Below are 20,716 nucleotides of genomic sequence, written 5' to 3'. Positions count from 1 at the left end.
ACAAGTATGTAAATATTTACTAAACAAAACCACAGTTGAGTATACAACCTGCTAATAAAGTATCTAACAATATTAAATGTGTGAGGAAAGGAAACGCACCCTGCGAGTCTTCTCCACATCTCCACAGGGTAATCTCTTCACAAAGTCGATGCCGGTCAGAGGAGTGACAGTGGGAGGCAGGAGTATAGAGGCATCCATCATCAGATACTCCACATTTAGAGGTTTACTCTGCAAACACAAACACACTATCAGCAAAGAACATGGGCTTTTTCATTGTACTTTATATTTTTTTCACATCAAATAAAAGATAACCCACTGTCATGCTTCTGTATTCATCTTCAAACATGTCCAGGAAAATCTCCTCCCCCTGTGGGAACAACAACAACAACAGCAGTAGTGAAACTAATCCAAATGTGAAAAGACATCACTTTATTGAGGGAGTCAAACAGTTGTAAAACATGATGTACAGGACAGACAACATGATTTACAGAAAATACAAGGATTACTTTCAGTTTTATTCTCTCCTTAGAATTAAGCCTCTCCTTTTGTAAGGTGAGGTTTATTCTTTTCATTACAGCTGTCAGACAAACCAAACCTGATCGGTGGGTCAAATTGTTATTATTTTCCTATAAAAAATAGAGTTTAACATCAAACAGGTCTTTGAACAACATTTCCATCAAATGAAACTGATCTCTGTGAGGGAGTGTATTGTTTTACCATCAGACTGACAGTGTTGCGTAAGCTAGTGTGTGTGCTTTCTGTTCATGCTTTTCACTCACATTCATATTCAGTTAAGGGAATCAGTGGAGCACCATTTTTTGTTGGTAGATGGGCCACAGCTGTGTATGCTGTGTGATGAAATGTGTATGTGCATTAGTGTGTATTAGGCCCAATCCCAATATCTAAACTCACACACACTAGCCCACAATGACTAAACTATGGTAACTGGAGTGTGTGAGGCTGTGAGGGCTTGAAACACTAGAAAAATAGAAATGGGGCAGTCCTTTGTTTATTGTTGACAGCAATACAGAACACTCCTTACAATTGCAGCTTTGGGACTTTGGGCTAAATATGGCTTTATGATTGTGTTTACATTCTCTCTGTATATTGCGTGGCCATTGAATTATGAACTCACGTCAAAAATGAAAGTTAAATAATCACTCAAAACCTTGAGCTGAGTTATTTCTGTGACCAGTAAATACATTTTCATGTTTTGCTCGAAGCTCAAAAAAACTTTAGAGTTCGCTGTTCATTTACTGTTCACTGAAAAAGGAGACAGAGCCAGAGCAGTTCTGCTACAATTTGAGTATTTTACCATCTCATTCCCAATTTTGTTAAAAGTTGAGCAGGATTATAAATTAGCTAGCGTTTCCCAAACTGCATTGTAGTAGAGTCGTAAAAAAAGCATTAAACATCTACACCCACTAAATACATTAGCTTACCAAGAAATAATAAACTAATATAGACAAAAATAAGAAACGCAAGCACAAACTACAAAGCAAGGTCATTCACTGGTCACATTAGCATGTAAGGCATAGTATAACAACCCCATATGGGGTCACCTGAAATGTCTAGTAATTGGTTAAAATAAAATAAAAAAACTTGTATTTTAAGATTTTTTTAAAAAATTATTCCTTTTCAAATACACAATAAATATCAAACAGCCCTGTTCTATATTTAAACACTGAAATATATATCTACTTCAAATGAAATGCAGTATAAAAATATCTGAGGTGGGGCACTTGTCACTTTGTCTCTAATCCTGGCTACACTGTGTTTGCAGCACACTTTAATAAACATGATCAAAAACTATTTGTAAAAAAAAAAAAAAAAATGTCTCTGGGGTCATCGAACATTTTTGATATCAAAATGGGGTCACATACCCAAAAAAGGTTGGGAACCTCTGACTTGGACTATTCAAAATGTATCTATAATTACACAGATTTAAGCATATATACACACAGATTTACATATTTTTCTTGGTTTCTTTTAAAACACTAAATCCTTAGAAATATCTCTACATAAACTGTCAATATAATCTTCTGTATTATCTCACCCTTAACTGCAACAACAGACTTTTTTTTTTTTGCCATTTGCTTTTGTGTATATGGTATTTGTCCACAACTATTTCTATGTTACAATGCTTTTGTTTAGTGATTTGTTTGTTTCATGTCTCTTTGAAAGCGGCTACCAGCTGGTTTCTCATCGGATTCCTGCCATACGTCACAATGCAATGAACTATGGGTAATTCCCTCACGATAAGTCTGGGGATAAGCCCACTCATAGAAAGGGCGCCTGAAGGGCTGAAAAAGTCTGCAGAAGTTCCCTAATGCACTTCATAATTTATCAATGGGACAGCCTTGAGCCCTCACGTACTTAGCAGGAGCACCACAAAGTCAATAAGCGTTTCAGTGTGGACATTGGGATTGGGCCTCACACTCACCTTGTAGAATCCTCGCAGTAAATGAAGACTTTCTTCCCTTGCACCCTGAAAACACAAAAACCACAGAGTTATGGAAAAAAGTCTCAAGTCTGAATATGTCAGGTGATACCAACACTAAACGTAAACCATAAAATGTTGATAATGTAAGTCAAAAGTGTAAATGGACCGGCTGTGCTATTTAAACGGAGTTGGTAGTAAGTTAAGGAAAGGGCGGTGTTCGTCATAAACTGAGTTCTGCTTTATTTTCATTTTATTCCAATGACTAAATGAGTTAATCAATAATAAAGCCAAACTCAAAGCATGATATTCCAAGATTAAAAATTGCTTTATAGTCTTTTTAAGCATATTTTTGTTCAACTTCATCAAACAGGAAGAAAATAAATGTGCAATCCAGATAAACTGAGCCATGTATAAAAAAGAGGAACCAGAACTAAAAAGAATGAGGCATTTGAAATCATCTGAAGTTACAATTATTAGTTTCAATTTCTCACAACCAGAAGCTGTTAGTGATAATGAACTGACTCAATAGGTGAGTGAACATGTTTGAACATGAACAACATGTTTGTGATACCTCCAGGCAGGCCAGATGGACGTCTTTGATGAGACAGCGGCTTCCAGAAAAGACCGCCTGCTTCAACAAGAGGCAGCAAAGCTCAAGTGTAGCGAGCCGCACTTTGCTGTCTGCGCACATTTAAAACAAAGCAAAACGAAATTATAAATGCATAAAAAAAGAAGCTAAATTTATTTATTCTAATATAGTTCTTGATATTTTCAGAAGAGTCCAGCATGTCACCATATAAAGAAAATACAGGTCAACAGAACAAATGCACTTATTACCTGGCTGTGCGCCTTGGCTCAAAACTCTGATCAGTCTTTCTACAAGCACCACGCTGTAGGAGCTCCTCTCCTGCTCTGGGACCGGTAACTGCAGACGCTCCAGCAGATCTCGGTTTATACCTACCAACAAGTAAAGGCTTTAGTAACAAGCACAAATAATTTATGTGGGTATTTATGGCGTCTTTTACAACACATCACAGCTATCAAACATATGCATAAAATGCATAAAAGTTCAGCTCCTACAGTAACTGTCCAAAGGGTTCTGTCATGATTAAAAGTTTGTGTCTGAAGAAAAGTTTATATATGGATGATAATACGTATTTCTAAAAATTTATGTGAAACACTGTTATTTCAGAATCAGAAACGTTTTTAATTTGCCAAGTAGAGTTTAAAACAATATGAGGAATGTGACTTGGTGGACGATGCAAAAAAAAACTACACAAAAACAAACCAGAAACAGTATAATAATAATAATGAGAATAATAATAAAAATAAATATAAAGGATGGATGTGAGAAATATATACAAGTAGTGCAGGTACTATTGTCGTAAAAAACACGTATTTCACAGATTATTGTGAAAAGATCCCAAATCCCTGAACAGTAAAATACAAATTTAATACTAATTAATAGAGCTTATTTTTTTCTTTTTTTTTTTAATGTCTTTCCTTTTTTGTCAACAGAGCCAAAGGCAGCACAAGTTATCATTTTGACCTAAAAAGTTGCTAAATGATCTAAAAAGCAGACTGAATGCTTCACTCCAGTAGAAAACAATGGGATGTTTACAGGCAGTGCGGTCATATGACATCATCAATCATGTCATTTCAAGATGACAGAACACAGGCTGTTAAAACTGTGAAGTAGTCCCACAGGGCAATCGAATGACTATGGTGCATAATAATGTGTCTTTAAACTAAAACTACATTACCACTGCTTCCAACAGCATTGTTTAGGCAACACATGTCAAACTCAAGGTCCGTGGGCCAAGTGCGGCCCGCCAGATCATCCAGTCTGGCTCGCAGGAAGATTTTGTTGAAGTAGAAATTACAGCAAAAACAGGATCTTTTATATATTACAGGAGGCAGATCATTCAACTACCAGGCTCCTTGCCTTTGGAACCAGCTCCCAGTCTTAGTACAGGATGCTGCTACTCTCTCCACCTTTAAGGCTAAAATCAAAACCTACTTATTCGCTAAAACGTATAGCGTACAACAGCGTTAACCTAACGACTGGGAACAAAGCCCTAAAACTAAAAATATTATATTATGGTAGAACACCAGCATTATATTCAAACACAATCCACCATCTACACATAGCTCTAATGGGCTGCAATGGGATGATACAGACACAGTTGTGCCGGGTTGTAGCCAACCCCCCACTTCTACACTGTGTTGTATACCCATCACACCGGTTACACACCATTTACACTGATGTCCACCCCATATTCATTCCACTCACACAAAGTCTAGCACCAGGTGTTTCCATGCAGGCAGACCTGCTAATAATGTATCATGTTTTTCTGCAGTCAGTGCCTTCTCCTCGCCCTTCTCTCTCATTTCTGTTTCAGGTGTCTTGAAGTTGGATCTGGCAGTTCCTGATCTGTGATTCACGGCTCAACTAGTCTGGGACACTCTGATGTTCTATCTCTCTATCCTGTTCTGTTGGTCCTTCTGTCCACTAACCCCAACCAGTCGAAGCAGATGGCTGCCACCATGTTTCTTTCCACTGTCGCTAATGCTTGTTCATGTGGATCTGTTGGGTTCTTTCCTTTTTATTACAAATATTACATTTTGATAGCGCTTTGAGATGACTTTTGTGGTAATTAGCACTCTACAAATAAAGTTGAATTGAATAGAATATTACCATATAAGTTGCAGATAAAATACGATGGGGGTTGCAATACTATCATACATTATTTACAGCAGTTAAGTACAATTCGAGCCCATTTGAGCAAAGTCGAGGAATTTTCACCAATTGCTTAACATTCTGCATTTTGTGTGAAAGTGTTTTTTCCTTGTCGGCCCACTTGAGGTCAAACTGGGTTGCATGTGGCCCTTGAACTAAAATGAGCTCGACACCCCTGGTTTACACCAACCTTTGCTGTGTGATACGGCATAAAGCAAACAAAGGACAAACAGGGCGTGGTAGTCATCATCTGTGCAGTCCAGGGCGCTGTACACCATGTCAAGGAAAGGTCTGTAGCAAGAGCAGAAAGCGTGAACATCAACCATCCAGGCACCTCTTCCTTACACTACAGGAAGTATCTCAGCTGTGCCTCAGTGTTCGTTTACCTGCTCCTCTGATTGTGTGTGCGAGTGGCTGCAGCCGTTTTCTCCTCATCAGTGATGTTCTGCTCGGTCAGCTCTGACACTTTACACTTCTCCATCACCACCATTTCTATCTCTGTCAGTATAAACACACAGACACACTGCTTAGAAATATGAACATCTGCATGCGTTTACACCCCCTCTAACATCCCCAGTTCAATCACAGGTACTCATGATTATACAAAAAAAAGAGTGAGAGACAGGCGGAGAGGTGAGGAGTACAGGATGGATGTTGTATCACCATGGAAATGGACGACTCACTGCCATGGAGACTGTGCTGAATGTGTGGTTGGTGGCAATCATGTGAAAATCAAAAAAAGGGCCAAACAGGTGGAAAACGTAGCAGAAAAAGGGAGGCCTCGTCAGAAAAGCAGACACACAAGTTTTGGTTTGTCTTCTGCAAACTAAAACATTTTCATACAGATTTAAACCCGTTTATTTATTTGTAGAAAGTCAGTGTGCAATGAGGTGTAAATTCAGCTACAAACTTGTGTCTCTGTAACTTATTCGGACGACATACTGTATTTTATTAGTGATAATGCACAATCAATTGACAGGAAAATGTAGTGGATGGTAGGGCTGGGCGATATATCGAGATTCAAGATATATCGAGATTTCTATTTCTATTCTATTTTCGTGATATAAAAAATTACAATATCGCCTATTATATATATATTTATTTATAGCTTATTTTGTTTTAAAATACTTGTTTTATGAGTCACTGCTTTCACTACTTCTCAGAACAGAATGAAAAGCTCAGTTGAGTAGATTGCTGAGTGTGTCCTAACCCAGACGTTTACCTAAACAAGCCACACTACAGAACTCACTCACACATGCTGTCCCTTATAGGACAAAAAGCCAAAAGTGGCACATACAGTAATGTGCAGCTGTTTGTTAATAAATGTGCCTGTGTGGCATTTAGTATCAGCAAATTTAACCCAAAATAGTCCTTCTGGTCTGACTTTATTTGAATTAAAATGGTCGCGATTCATACTGTATATCGCCATTTAGAGAAAAAATAGAGATATGAGTTTTGATCCATAACGCCCAGCCCTAGTGGGTAGTAACTTGGGATTATACTTTTTTGTCTTTACTTTTTTAAGGAGTTCTCTCTCTTTTCTGCTAGTGGGAACTGCTGGGTAATCATCCAATTGATGAGAGTAAAGACACACAAACACACTCCTGTACTGTTGTGTCCCATGACACACACACTCACCTTCCGCTGTCTCCCCACTCGCTCTGCTTCCCTTAGAGCTCCCACCTCCTCCTCCTCCTCCTCCTATTCCCTCTGTACCTTTTCCCTTCTCCCTCTCTCGGCCTCCCTCCCTCTCTCCTTCTCTGGTGCCGTCATCATCCCAGCCCTCCTCCAGACCTCCTCCTCCTCCGCTGCTGTTGCTGCCTCCCCCTGACCTTTCGTCATCCTCGCCCTCTCCGAGGTTCTTGTAGTTTGGCCTCTTCTGTGTTTTCTTGCGTCCGCGATGGCGGGACAGCTCTAGAGAACGCTCCAGAGATTCTGGGGGCTTAATGAAACGACGCACACCACCCACATTGGTCTATTGGATAAGACAAACACAGTAAAGCAGGAGTTAAAGGAATTTCTGCCTTTGAAGAAACAGATTAAAAAAGTTCTAAATAGTAACGTAATCTGTGAAATATTCCATTAAATCAATAGTAGTGATGATTTATGTTAAAATATAAAGAATAAAATAGCAGGTGCTGCAGCAGGAGTTTATTTCAAAAGCTTAAGCTTAGTTTTTGATGAAAAGAAAGCAGGCTGCTATTAGCAATACTACTTCAGTTGTTATTCTACTCAGTCCTTTTCGTAATATCAAAAAAGGTTAGAGTTCAAGTAGCTTCCTTATCTTTTTAGGGCACATTTTAATATGTAATTGATTTAACCAACACATTTACTTTGTTTTAGAGGAGAAAATACCATTGCTACTGTTTTTATTTATTACATTTTAAGATCAAACTAAGGTGGAGAAATTTGTTTGCAATAGTTTTCAGTGGATTTGTGCATTTTGTGGCCATTGATTACATTCAGTCACATTTAAGTTGTTAATTCGAACTCTAGCCACACTGAAAAGGTAATTAGAAATGTCATATTCCACTAGCTGTACATATATTTGATAGTACTGGTCGAATTAGGCTGTTTGCCTGAACTCACATGAGCTTGACACCTGTTATCTTCCATTGATCATTTACTGAATCATCCAAAAACATCCTTCCTGCTAGGACACTAAATGATACACATTTCATCATGCTGATCTTTCCAAAAACACAAATAACTTCCTCCAACACAATCAAACAGTAACTGCAGTGCTACCTCTTCACACTGGCTTGCGCACGCATTGTGCATGTGATACAATTTGTGATCTCTGTGGTTTTGTTTCTTTAAAGAGTCTCACAATTTGCGTAAAAGGGGGGATTGTTTTACTCTAAAACTGGTAGCCTAATTACGCTCAACCCTTTAACCACCAAACCAATTCACATGTCACTGTGCAGGTCTGCACATGCAGATGGGTTCACAGGATGCACTGAATATGATGCAATAATTCAATAATAACAATAATAATAATAATTTAAATTTAATGTAACACCACAATCAACCAATACATTTCTGCATTTTTTTGGAGGAGTATTAAGCAATGCTTTTAAAAAAAAAAGATACAATCTCACAATCTCACATATCTACCTTACTTCACTGCACTGTTAGGAAACAGTGAGACAAATTGTATTTGGGTTGCAACTACGGCAAGTATGTTGGTTCCCAGAGTGAAACCACAGACTCGTATCAAAGATGTGCTGCACCTGCTAGCTGACTAGGTTCTTGTTAACCACTCCATGGAGGCCAGAAAGCAGAGTATGCAGGACAGATTCCAACAAAGAAATATAACCACAACAAAGCACACCATTGATCTTTTAGCAGTAGACCAGAGATCTTATGCTAAGCTAAATCTGATAAAATGGCTTCCTGTATCGAAATGACAAGTTTGCGAATAAAGCCATCGTGAAAAAGAGAAACAGATAAAGAATAAAACAAACCCACACTTCTTCCAGGAAAGATATCTGGGTTAGGTGAGCCATCCGTCACAGTTACACCATGCAACCTCATTTCCTGCCACATCATAGACTAACAGGAAGTACCATCTGATCAATACATACATCATCAGTCAGTTTTTTCATCTATGGTCCATCAACAACAACAGATTTGGTCAAGATCAGTAACTGGTCTTTACATTACTTGTACATGCATTGTTTATGATTACTGGAACCCTCCTAAGTGAAAGTAAATACATGAGTAACATGCCACTGAATGTGGCTGCTGTGGTAGAACAAAATGTTCAAGCGGAGCCTCCTGAGGCCACGTTCACTGAAGTGTCTCGCCCCTTCTCACAACACAGGCAGATCAAACCCACAAACACGTACGGACAGAGCCATTTCAATAACTCTACCAATGTTCTCTCAGAAACACTCCCACAATGTACAGGTACAAAGGAAAACAAAACAAAATCATGGTTAATAAATGACTGAGGGGGAATAAGGAAGAGAATTTGAAAAAAGGAAGGGAATTTTTGTTTTGTAACTTGTGCCAACATGTAGATGAGTTATTAAAGAAAAAAGAAGACTGGGATTATGCTCTGTTCCCTGTGCCTGGGTTAATGTATTTGTGTGTTAGAATTTATTAATTAACTGTGTGGCTTGTTAGTGTGATATTTGTGTGCGCACATTCAAATGAGCTGTTTTTTCTGCGCATTACCGAGTTTTTGTGTTTGCTGTGAAGGTCTGTCTGTGGTGTGAAAACAGACAAATCTCCGCTTAGAATGACGTCTGCGAGTGCGTTGACCAGAGGCTGATAGTGGATGATGAGAAAGACCTGGAGAAACATAATACAATGAAATGTTTAGCATTTCAGGTCATCAAACAAATTATGTGGTTCAAGTAGAAAATTCCTCTTTTCGTGCTAATTTTGACCAAAGTTAAGTATTAATTATAGGAAGACAAGAGTACATATTCAGTTAATTTATTACTGCTAATGGCTAATTTTCTTTTTTTTTTTTAACCTTTTGCAAATTGCACACCACTATTTTGGGAGCACAAAAGCATCTAAAACATGCATAAAGAGATGGATCTATGTAGTTACAAAGTGAAATAACTGCTACTAATCGCACGCTATGGGAAAAGGCTTTTGGAGATATAATGGTGACATCTAGTGAGTGAACTGCTTACTTGAGACAGCAGGTAGAGGGACACCTGAGGGTTGATCTTGCGCTCCTCAGACTATAAAAAAATAAAATTACATTTAAAAAAAATAAATAAATAAAAAAAAGCATGATAATTTAGAACACATGCATCAGGAAATTATACAAGATAAAAAGGGACAAAACACAGCAAATACATTTCAACCGTTTCAGTTAGAAAACACATTGAAAAAAGAAAATTAAAAAATATTTGCATGTATATGCAAAATTTAAGTCAGCTTTAATCATCATTAATTAAGAGTTCAATCAGAAATGAGAAGAGATTTTGCATGTTTACAGTTCTTTATAAAGTAAGGTATGCATAACACATGGTTCCCACACTTTTTTCACAATGATTTTTCAAAACTTTTCCAAAATATTTGACCAAATTTCCATTACTTAGTTTTGAACCGTTAAGATATATTCAAGACCATTAGAGTGCAAAACTGAGCGTGCCTTTCCTGTGTACCAGTGTAACAGAGGTCTACCAGTGTGCCATATTTGGTAGCAAAAATGTGGCACATGAAATGCAAGTTGTGTCCATCACTTATCCATCATATAGCATCGTACAATGACGCTGTTGCCTTTAACACCCATTTTGCACTATTTTTAAAAAAAAATAATGCATCAGCTGATAAATGTAACATTAAACAACAACTAAAAAAGTGCTACCATGTTTAATTATAAGATTACAATTTCAATTTGCATTTATTAAAAGTGATGTACTACACAAGGTGTTGTGATTAAGGGACTTGCTTAACGTCCCATAGTAATAGCAAAGGTTGGATTTTAAACATTAAAATAAAATAGGCTATATTTCCAAAACAGTTAAATTATTCCTTGACATTTCCAGACTGGAAATTCGGTTTTTCAAATTCCATAATCTTTCCAGGAATTTCATGACCGTGGGAACCCTGATAACATCTGTTAAGTTTCCAAGTAATGTGGTTGCTTATGGTTAAACATGCTTTGATCTATGATCCAAAGAAATGTGTTTGTTAAACGGGAATACAATTGTTATTACTGATAATTTCTTAATTCGGTCATTGTTTTTTGTGAAACTAACCAACAATAAATTATTAAGTATTCAGTTTCTTGCTCTTCTCAGTTATCTTTGGGAAAATGGGATAATAAGTCAACAGAAAAACAAAAAGTTCACAAAGAAAACATACTGTTTCAAAGCTGACCAGGGAGTAGACATAGAGGGGAAGGAAAAGACGGTTGAGGAGGTGGTCGGTTAAAACATCGTTAAGAAATTCACAGTTGATGATGAGAATATCATTCAGATAGTGGAGATGGTCCAGGTGCTCTGCAACCAGATCACTGAGCTTTCCTCTGTTCTTATGTCTGCAAATAAGACAACAGGAGACAGTGGAAACTGGTCAGAATCGCTACATGTAAAAAAACAACAACATTTAGCTAAAAACAGATGGAGAAAAGCAATAAATATACACTGGGAGAAAAGGTGCAACTTACTCTTCATCAGTCTGCACACACTTGTCCAGTTCAATGACATGACTGCCAATGAACCACACCAGGTTACTGAAATATGGGACTGCTGTCTTATCTCGAATGTAGTGCAGCATGTGTGTGTTGTCCACTGCAGACAGTAAGTAGGGTTACCAAGCAAATATACAACTACACATACATTTTATAAACACACTGCCTAACATAAACACTAGCATGTGACTCAAATACAGTAAATTACAATTATTAAAGATTGCATTCAAAGGATTACATCATTTCAGATCAAGTTATCCCATTTAATTATCACTGTGAACCCAAAGTAATCAGTGTGTTAAAACACTAACTAAGAGTTTAGATTTAGTTTGTTTTAAAACGATCAAAGATCATGTTTATCATACATAGTGGGCAAGGTTCTAATAGACGCAAGAAAGTCTTAAGAAAATCTTTCTATTTACTGTGTACCCTTCATTTGTTAGTTATTCCGTATTAAAACCAAATCAAAATAACAAATAAACAGTGTGGTTATTTTGACTGACTCAAAACCAAAACAAAAATACAGAAAAATCAAAAACCAGATAAGCAGCATTTTTCTGTTTTAAAATCAAATCTTCAGTTTGCGTGATATTTAGATATTTACAGGAAACTATGGATGAGAACTTCATGTTTTAATCTCACCACACAGAGGGGACCCACAGACGAGGGCAGACTTTTACTCCAAGACCAAAAAAACTTACTGATGAACTGTGAATTGAAACATTAATACACACAAAAAAATGAATGTTATGTAAAACATGAACATGATATGTGATTAAAGGAACCAGAGGTGGTGTAATGAATCCACTGGTGCTCCTCGTTTCTTGTGATCAACTTCCGTCTGTGTTGACAGCTGCCGTTAGTGGCTGGTGGTATTAAAACATGCAAAATAAATATTAATACTGCCCTCAAAAAAGCTGTAATTGTTTTTTCAAAAGTCTCAAATGGTAGAAGTTCTAACATCTATTGTTCCTCACACCGGCCTCACAGTCGATAGTCAGTCACCAGTTTACCTGAATACTATTTGGACAGTAACACTGTCTGGTAAAGATGGCACGATATTCAGATTCAGACTTCCAGCATCAATAACTCGAAATGTCATAGACACAGAAATTATGCCTCTTTACTATCGGTGTGAGGTGGACGACATGCTACAAGATCATTTTTACCAAACGCAGCAGAGAAAAAGTCTGCCCCCATCTATGGGTCCCCTCTGCGTGGTGAGCTTAAAAAATGAAGCTCTCGTCCATAGTTTCCTGTAAATATCCAAATAGCACACAAACAGAAAATGTAATTTTATAACAGAAAAGCGCTGCTTATCTGGTTTTTAATTTTTCCTGTATTTATGTTTTAGTTTTAAGTCAGTAAAACAAAATAACCACACTGTTTATTTGTTGTTTTCATATGGTTTTAAAACAGAATAACCAAAGATCGATGGGTACACGGATTAAGGTATTCTGACAACGCTGTTTGAGTGTAGTGCAATATTACCAGAATAGGGCCCTATAAAATCCACGTTAACGGAAATGCGGACGGAATCGACCGGAATCTACTGTTGAACGCGGAAATGGACAGAATCGGGATGATGCGTCGTCACCGTGAGGCAAAGTTTTTTATGGGGAAATGTTTCCGTGCATCACTCATTAGATGCACTGCCCTCCCCCTTCCCGTCCTGGCTGCTCCAAACAGCATCTAAACCCCACTAAACACTGTTTAAACCCTACTAAACACCGTCTAAAATAGCAAAAAACTACGCAAAACATCACGGACTCCAAAATCAGAGCCGACCAGTGCTCGCTTAACTTTACTGTGCCTGTGAAGCTCCGTCAGCTTCACCTGCTGAGAGTGTTTGATCAACATCTCATCAGAACTACAAGAAGATCTGTAGTAAACGTTGTTCTGTTGTTGTGGACGAGACCATCGATACCAGAGATTGTAGAGTCTTAAACATTACAGGTTAATGATAACTTCTGATACTGTAAAATATTCTGACCCCTAGTGGTGCAATAACTGATGCATCCTTGCAGCCATTTATTTTTGTGTAATTATTACGGTCTGGAATGATGTTATCAGGATAATTTAAATTAGGTTAATCAAAACTTAAACAATAAACCTGCTCAGATTCAGTAAACCATTGATCCCTGAGGGGGAAATATTGTCATATTATTGCTACTCTCATACATCTTTATGACATATAAATAATTTTTTAAAAAGAAGTCAGAATAATTTATGTCACTACAATTTATATCTACCTTTTAACTGTATCTAACTTTATTTTTGACATACAATTTGGTTTATTTATAGGTTTTTTATTTGTTAGTATTTATTTTGTTTTTTCACAGAAGTTAAAAATTAATACTTTCTGAAAAATTCGATTAATATTTTTTAAAAAACGGAATTTAAAAAAAATTATTGTGGAAAACACGGAATTTGGAAAAAATAAAACGGATTTCATAGGGCCCTACCAGAATTCAGTCAAATTTTAACAAAAAGCTTAATGGTCTAAAGTGTCATTTATCTTTGAAAATAGAAAGGAGAAAGCTGTAACAATACACCATGATATTTAGTGATAAACAGATCATTTTGAATAAGAGAAAAATCCACAATGCGCATCTCTTAGCACTTTCTCAGTGGAGAGAAATGGTGACGTTGTGATGGACTCATACTAAGACTGTGGAAGAATCACCTGCATGCAAGTTTCTACCTAGGCAAGCGTGTGAGTGGCACAGAATGGTTAACAGGATTAAGTGTGATCCTCATGCCCAAACATGTATGACAATTACACCTCTAAGGAGCAATCAACAGGGCTGGGTAACACCAACATTAGCAATATACCTTTAGAACAAAAATTAAGTTAAAGTGGAAAAATCGACTCAATTGATCTGACTGAATCAGCATTTGTTTTTGACCACCACCAACCAAACACAGTACAAGGCTACCCAGCCCCAAGTAAAAGACTGAACGAATGGTTCCAACTTACATGAAACTGGAGTTAGGCAGATGGAGCGCGCAGGGGGAGGAGGGGGGAGAGGAGGAGAGAGAAGAGGAAGAGGAGGAGTGGTTGAAGAGGGAGAGGGGGCAAACAGACACAGGGTTAATGTGAGTCTGGGGGTGGCTGTGGAGTGGTGAGGGCTCAACAGGACCTGCAGATGAGCAGCACACTTGGGAAAAGCAATTCCGGAAAACTCTGGAAAACCAAAACTAACAAGTCTAGCATGTTGTAATATAATTTATGACAATGCCCAATTAATTTTTTTTTTACAAGTCATTGCTTGTTGCAGGTAAAATCCCTTGGAATCAGTGAGAAGCATCAAACTGGGAAACTCATGGTTGTTTCCATGGCAACCTCCTAATCAATGTCAGCTTTGTGACTGTGAGGTACTCACACAGCACAGCAGCCTAAAACAATGCAGAAATCAACATTTCTAGACATTGTTTAGTCATGACAGTTGTTAGGTGTCTGGAGAATGTTGCATTGAAATGATACTTCCCTCTGTACAGATTCCTTCCAGGAGCATGGCAAAATTGCTTGATCAGCACTGTTAGCATTTCCCCACACCTCAAAGCTACTATAGAAGCAAGCAGTAACAGCTTAGTCATCATAGGCGATGCAAGAAAGTCAAGGACAGGACACAGTTACATGCAAGACGAAACAAATGAACGAACGGAGGGGACACCACAGCTGGTGTAAAGTTGCAGAGAACTTTAACCTTTACTCAGAAACCGTTGCGGAAACACTTCCGTTGTGGCCATTTTGCATTTGTGTTGTGACCTTTTTGTATTTGTGTTTGTTTCTGTAAATGCATTCACCTGACACTTCCCAGCCACTGTACAGTGGACCAAATGGGTCTCGTTTTCTCTCTTTAGTGCACTAGTGACAAAAGGTGTCTAACGTGTTGGACCATTACACACTAAACAAAAGCCAGCACAGCACAACAAAAAGTAACCATTAAAAGCAGCGTATTCAAACAACAATAGAACCATGCCACATGACCTCAGAGGTCACGTGATGTACGGCCCTGCGCTATGATGGAAGAACAAGCCACCGCAGGAACGTTTTGAAACCATAGACTGTATATAGCGAAGCAGAGAGCCCACAGCGATGGTAAACTTTTGTGCTGTGTTTGGGTGTTCATTGTAGCTATGTTGTTTGTTACCCTGATGAAGGTCGTTTGACCAAAAGCTTGGGAAATTAAATTGTTTAATTTGCATTGATCCAAGTGTGCAGATCTATTTTTCACACAAATTTAGGTCATCAATAAAATAGCTCTGATTCTGAAAAACCAGCATTGTACACTCATATTACAGATTAATTATTAAAAATGAGCCTACTTACCCTGGATTTAACCACATGGAGTCCATTATGAATAAAAGCATCTACTTCTCAAATCCAGCCACAAACAAACTGCTTGTAAGCTTCCAGTCCCTTGAATAATTTCATGTTGTCCATTGTGTATGAGCTAGCTGTAAACACTAGGTAGTTCACGAAGTCAGGATAAGTCACTCCCGGGAAAAAGGAAGCATCTTTTTTCCATTTGTCAACAGGAACGTTGCAGGAGTCATTCCCACCTATCAGACCCAGTTTCCCCTTGTACCGACTTCTCTCAGCTTCTAGTAAAGTGTCAACATAATCTGTGACTCCAACATATTGCGGTCAAACGGAGACGACCTTCGACAATCGTTTAGCACATGGGCTGCTTTCAATATGTCAAAAAATTACACTATGGCGCTGGGTCAATATGCCGTGACCTCAGTCGCAACGGTCTATATCGACAAGTCAGGTTTATTTATTTTCTCAGCAAAACACGTTACACTAAATTTAGTGGTTCCCAAACTTTTCACAGTTCTGTACCCCTTCAGACATCGACCTTTGAGGCCATGTACCCCCTACTCCTCCACACTTGTGTGTCATAGAAAATGTATCCCTACAGTGAAATTTGTCTCCAAATTTTACCTTTCCTGTTGAGAAATAATACCTTATTAAAAAAAGAATTAAAATCTGTAAGCAAATAATAAAACATCTAATTCAGAGTTATGACTCGATTTATTTAAGTAGAAAAAAAATCTGTTTTTTTCCATCACCCAAAAACTGTGAAATTCTGTGAAAAACTATGAGAAGCGTGAGGTTGAGAGGATGTACATCACTCTTCAATGTTTGGCTGAATTTGAGAGAGTCTGAGTCTGAAATCGTTCTCCACGCAAAGTCTTGTTCTATATTTAATTGTTATGTTTGTCAAAGCTGAAAATCCACTTTCACACAAGTAGTGGTGGCAAAGGGCATCAAACTCTTGATAGCATGTTTGGCTAGTGCAAAGCAATGTACCTCTCATCATATTTTTGATGAGATTGTTTCTCCGTCACCGCTAGAGGGTAGTCTTACAGAGGTCAATGTGTAATTTGTGGCAATGCATGGAGGCTCCTGACTGCTGCTCTATTTACTGTATATTCTAGTTTCTAATATACAGTACAAGCAATTGTGAGTCAAAAAACAACAATGCACTAAATGCAACTTTGTCGATTAACAGTTTAAAAAAAACAGCCTAATTGATTACTACAAGCATAGATTACTACAACCCTAGTCGACATTGATATGCATCACATTGATAAGCCTAAAAAAGTGCTTTTAGATGTACAGTATTAATATAGCACTGACTTTTGAAGGCAACCCTGCCATAGTGTAGAGGGTAGTGCTCATGACTAAGTGGAAAATATTTAACAAACGTTGTTAGGTGTGTGAACAGTGGTCTAACAAACTAAACTATGTTCAAATCTCAAATGTTTGGGTTAAAAAAAAAAAATAAAAAAAAAACACTACAAGTTTTACATCATTTAATTCAATAAATTGTGCAACTTAAAAAAAGCTAACAATATATTATTATCATGTACCATGGGTGATATTTATTTTAGTCACAAGTCACCACAAGACCCAGGATGAACAAAACATTATTTTACTGAACAAATTAGCTCTTGAATTATTCATCATATCTTTAGACAATATCATGATTTAGAGCACCATTAAAGATTAAAAAGAAGCAGATCAGGTTTGAGTATTTGTTACCTGTTAAAATCATGTTCATGCATAAGCAGCAAAAAAAAAAAAAAGGGACGGGAGCAGAAAGGAAGGCGGTCGGAACTCCAGCACCTCTCATATGTTAGTTAGCTGTGTGCATGAGTACGGTTAGCATGTGCATGTGTAAGGATAGCGTGTTCACATGCACGCACCGGGCACTCACCTTTGTAGACGTTGAGCGTAATGGTGCGTACTGCGATGCGGACCATGCTTTCAGGGTGGTTGAAAAACTTAATGGCCTCAGTGTACAGGGCAAAGTCATTAGTGTGCTGTGTTTGGGAGACAGAAAGGAGGCTGTAGTGAGCAAGAAGGGAATAGCACCACCGCTCACACCTAGGGTCAGACATCGAGTACTGATTGGTCCTGGCACTAACTTTATGATTCTCCGTGAATTGTTGACATTCTTAAATTTCGATTACTACTTTCGATACGCAGCTGTTGTACACCAACGAAGAAGAATCCACCGCAAGTATTTGCATTAATAATAATAATGCATTGGATTTTATATAGCACTTAATTATAGACACTCAAAGCACTTTACAGAATTAAGGCATTATTCTTTCACTCCACACTTAGTGGTGGTAAGCTACTATTGTAGCCACAGCTGCCCTGTGACAGACTGACGGAAGCGAGGCTGCCATAGTGCACCATCGGCCCCTCCGACCACCACCAATACTCACTCACACACTACATTCATACTAGGCAATGTGAGTGAGGTGTCTTGCCCAAGGACACAATGAAAGAGACCACTGGGGTGACTGTACCTCACTGTGGCACCTGGAATTCTCAGTGGTCTCCCATCCAACTACAAACCTACTACCAACTACTAGGTTGAGACCTGCTTAGCTTCCAAGATCTAACGAGATCGGGCAATGACAGTCTGGTATGATCACGTAACTACGCAACACGAACAGTGTGCAGTTGAAGTGTTTATGATTTTTATGCTGTACCTGCTGCTAATCTGGTAACTGGGCTGTACAAGTTGTTCCTTAAGGTATGTTTAATATTGTGCACCAGGTTAGCACGAGTGGAAGCATAGTAACATTAAGCATCACACACTCAGGATGTCTAAATAATAAACAATAAAGTTTTCATGTGAGAAATTGCTCGTAAAGTTCATAAAATGTAAAAAGTTCACAGAATTAAAATTCATGGAGAGTTTCAGACTATTTCATTCAGAAAGAGCTGGTTCGCTAGCTTATTCCAAAATTGGAATCGTTCAAATTCACGGCTCCATTGCAAATGCCTACATTATGGATATCAACCCAGAACGGCTAATATTCTTACACAACTACACCGAATGTCAAAAACTTCATTTTAAATTTCTTTCCTAACTGAAACCACAGTTAGCATATTTAATTTGGGATTTTTTTTTTGTCAATTTGAGCACAGTATCCTTGTTTATCAGGTTTAACCACACAAAAGCCTACAGCTATCTCAATGTGTACAAGTCTGATCCTCTACTCAGTATTTCTTCAGAAGCTGCAAACCTCCAGGCCACAGAGTGAAAATCCCACTAATACAGTCGCCCAGAAGTCACAGCAAATGAAGAAATCTGACGCTGACACCAAACCAGAGGTTAGTATTTATTTCTAATGTGTAGAACTGAAGGAGTGGTTTGCAACTGCAATGGTTCCCCCTACTGGGGAAATAGGTCATGTGTTGAAAATGGAAAAGAATTGTGCAAAAATAGTCGCAAAAATGCTATGAGTCACAAATTCAAAACAAATTATCAGGGCAAAACAAATAGTGGCAAACATTTCCAGATCTACACTTTTTTTCTAGTTTTGCCTGCAGAGTAAAGCTACCAGTATACCAATAACTTTCCACAACACAAACAGGCCAGCAGGAGATCTACGGATAACATTACAAAGTTCAGGGGAATCACATTTCATCGTGTCAACATGTATTATCACAGAGACCCAACAAATCACAATAAACGTTTTATAGCAAAGGGCACAGGAAACTAAAACTGGGAAGTAGGACAATGAGAACAAGCAAAATATTAAATCTATCAACATACAAAGTTTTTAAATATAGAAAAAAAAAGTTTTATATTATTAACAGGATTGTTCAGAATTTTCCACTGCATTTCTAGCTTGTCCATGTTTCACTCTTTCATTTTTTGTTTTATAATTATAATAATAATAGATTTTATTTAAAAGCACTTTTCTAGAAACCCAAAGACACTATAGGTTCAAACAACAACAGTAAACACATTGATGAAAACAAGGAAACATACATTTAAAAAAAAAAAAAAAAAGGGTTCTCACTTGTTTTCCCTGAAAGAGCTGCCAGCACCAAATAAAATAATCTCTTGATGTCTTTTCTATCACTGATTTATTCAACACACAAACGCATGCACACCCACACACACGCGCACCCACACACACACACGCACACACTCGTCCCATAAGGGCCTCACCTCATTGTAGAAGAAGTGAACGGTGTGGTTATTCAGTTTCAGAGACAACGTCTTGAGGAAGGAGATGTAGTAAGCCATGATCTCCTCATCTGAGAAATCAAACTTGTGGACAATGATGGAGTTGACATGGTTGTTTGACAAGAGATAATCTGCAAAGGGAGATCATTTAATTTAACACATAATGTCATTCTGCTGTCGCACAAAAAAGTAGCCGCAGTGACAGGATCCGGTCCATGCGTAGCAGGACTGAAAGGTTCAAGAGGTCTTTTATCCCAGCTGTACAATGTGTCCTGCTAATGTGCATTTTATTACTATTTTTAGTAACTTTTTAACCTTTGATTCATGTATTTATTTATTGTTTCTATTTATGTATGAGTATGTGTATGGATTGAATGTCACACTATGAATTATGCCTTCTGGGGATGAAAAAAGAATATATCTGCTCAGAGCATTTATTATTTATTAACAAACCACCTTAATACACAAGTGTAGGTAACATGTAGAGCTTGTTGTACTACCTAACTACATTGTTAGTGTCTATTGTCCGTGGCTGCAGAAAAGCTCAGAGCAACAATACTTTTATATTCCGCTCACTGTACACATGCCAGCATATCTGCTGAGGGTGTTGTTGCCTAGCAACAAGCAAAAAACCAGGAGGCGGCTTTTGCTGCTGTATTTCCCTGGTGTGCTAAGCAGAGCACAAGCTAACCAAACCACAACAACACATAAAACCAATGCATTTTAATGCTCTGCAATATTTGACTATATCAACATAAAATAAACTGGAAGACCTACAGTGTCACCTCATAGTCTTTGAATGCTTTTAGTTAAATTGCTTTAAAATGCAAAAAACTAGCCTGATTTTTCTAAAAAAA

At 37.8% G+C, this 20,716-nt stretch overlaps 1 protein-coding gene across 5 annotated transcripts in view; it reads right to left on the bottom strand.

Annotated features, from left to right (window-relative positions):
- Positions 1-20,716, bottom strand: part of clec16a (C-type lectin domain containing 16A) — a 35,547-nt gene that overhangs the window by 11,244 nt on the left and 3,587 nt on the right. For 3 of the 5 annotated variants that reach the window (XM_028454719.1, XM_028454722.1, XM_028454724.1), the window contains exons 4-18: positions 19,842-19,990; positions 17,580-17,685; positions 14,327-14,332; positions 11,323-11,446; positions 11,019-11,193; positions 9,836-9,886; positions 9,366-9,482; positions 6,822-7,158; positions 5,570-5,681; positions 5,374-5,474; positions 3,281-3,400; positions 3,015-3,124; positions 2,444-2,488; positions 317-367; positions 100-228 (exon numbers count right to left, since the gene is read on the bottom strand). In XM_028454719.1, coding sequence (XP_028310520.1) covers positions 100-228; positions 317-367; positions 2,444-2,488; positions 3,015-3,124; positions 3,281-3,400; positions 5,374-5,474; positions 5,570-5,681; positions 6,822-7,158; positions 9,366-9,482; positions 9,836-9,886; positions 11,019-11,193; positions 11,323-11,446; positions 14,327-14,332; positions 17,580-17,685; positions 19,842-19,990 — 1,733 coding nt within the window. The remainder of the gene's footprint in view (positions 1-99; positions 229-316; positions 368-2,443; positions 2,489-3,014; positions 3,125-3,280; positions 3,401-5,373; positions 5,475-5,569; positions 5,682-6,821; positions 7,159-9,365; positions 9,483-9,835; positions 9,887-11,018; positions 11,194-11,322; positions 11,447-14,326; positions 14,333-17,579; positions 17,686-19,841; positions 19,991-20,716) is intronic. The other 2 variants (XM_028454721.1, XM_028454720.1) reach the window with 2 other exon arrangements.

This window comes from Gouania willdenowi, chromosome 8, assembly GCF_900634775.1.
Source record: "Gouania willdenowi chromosome 8, fGouWil2.1, whole genome shotgun sequence".
Taxonomy (NCBI): domain Eukaryota; kingdom Metazoa; phylum Chordata; class Actinopteri; order Blenniiformes; family Gobiesocidae; genus Gouania; species Gouania willdenowi.
Note: the sequence above shows the minus strand (reverse complement) of the source record. Positions and strands in the feature narration are given on the sequence as shown.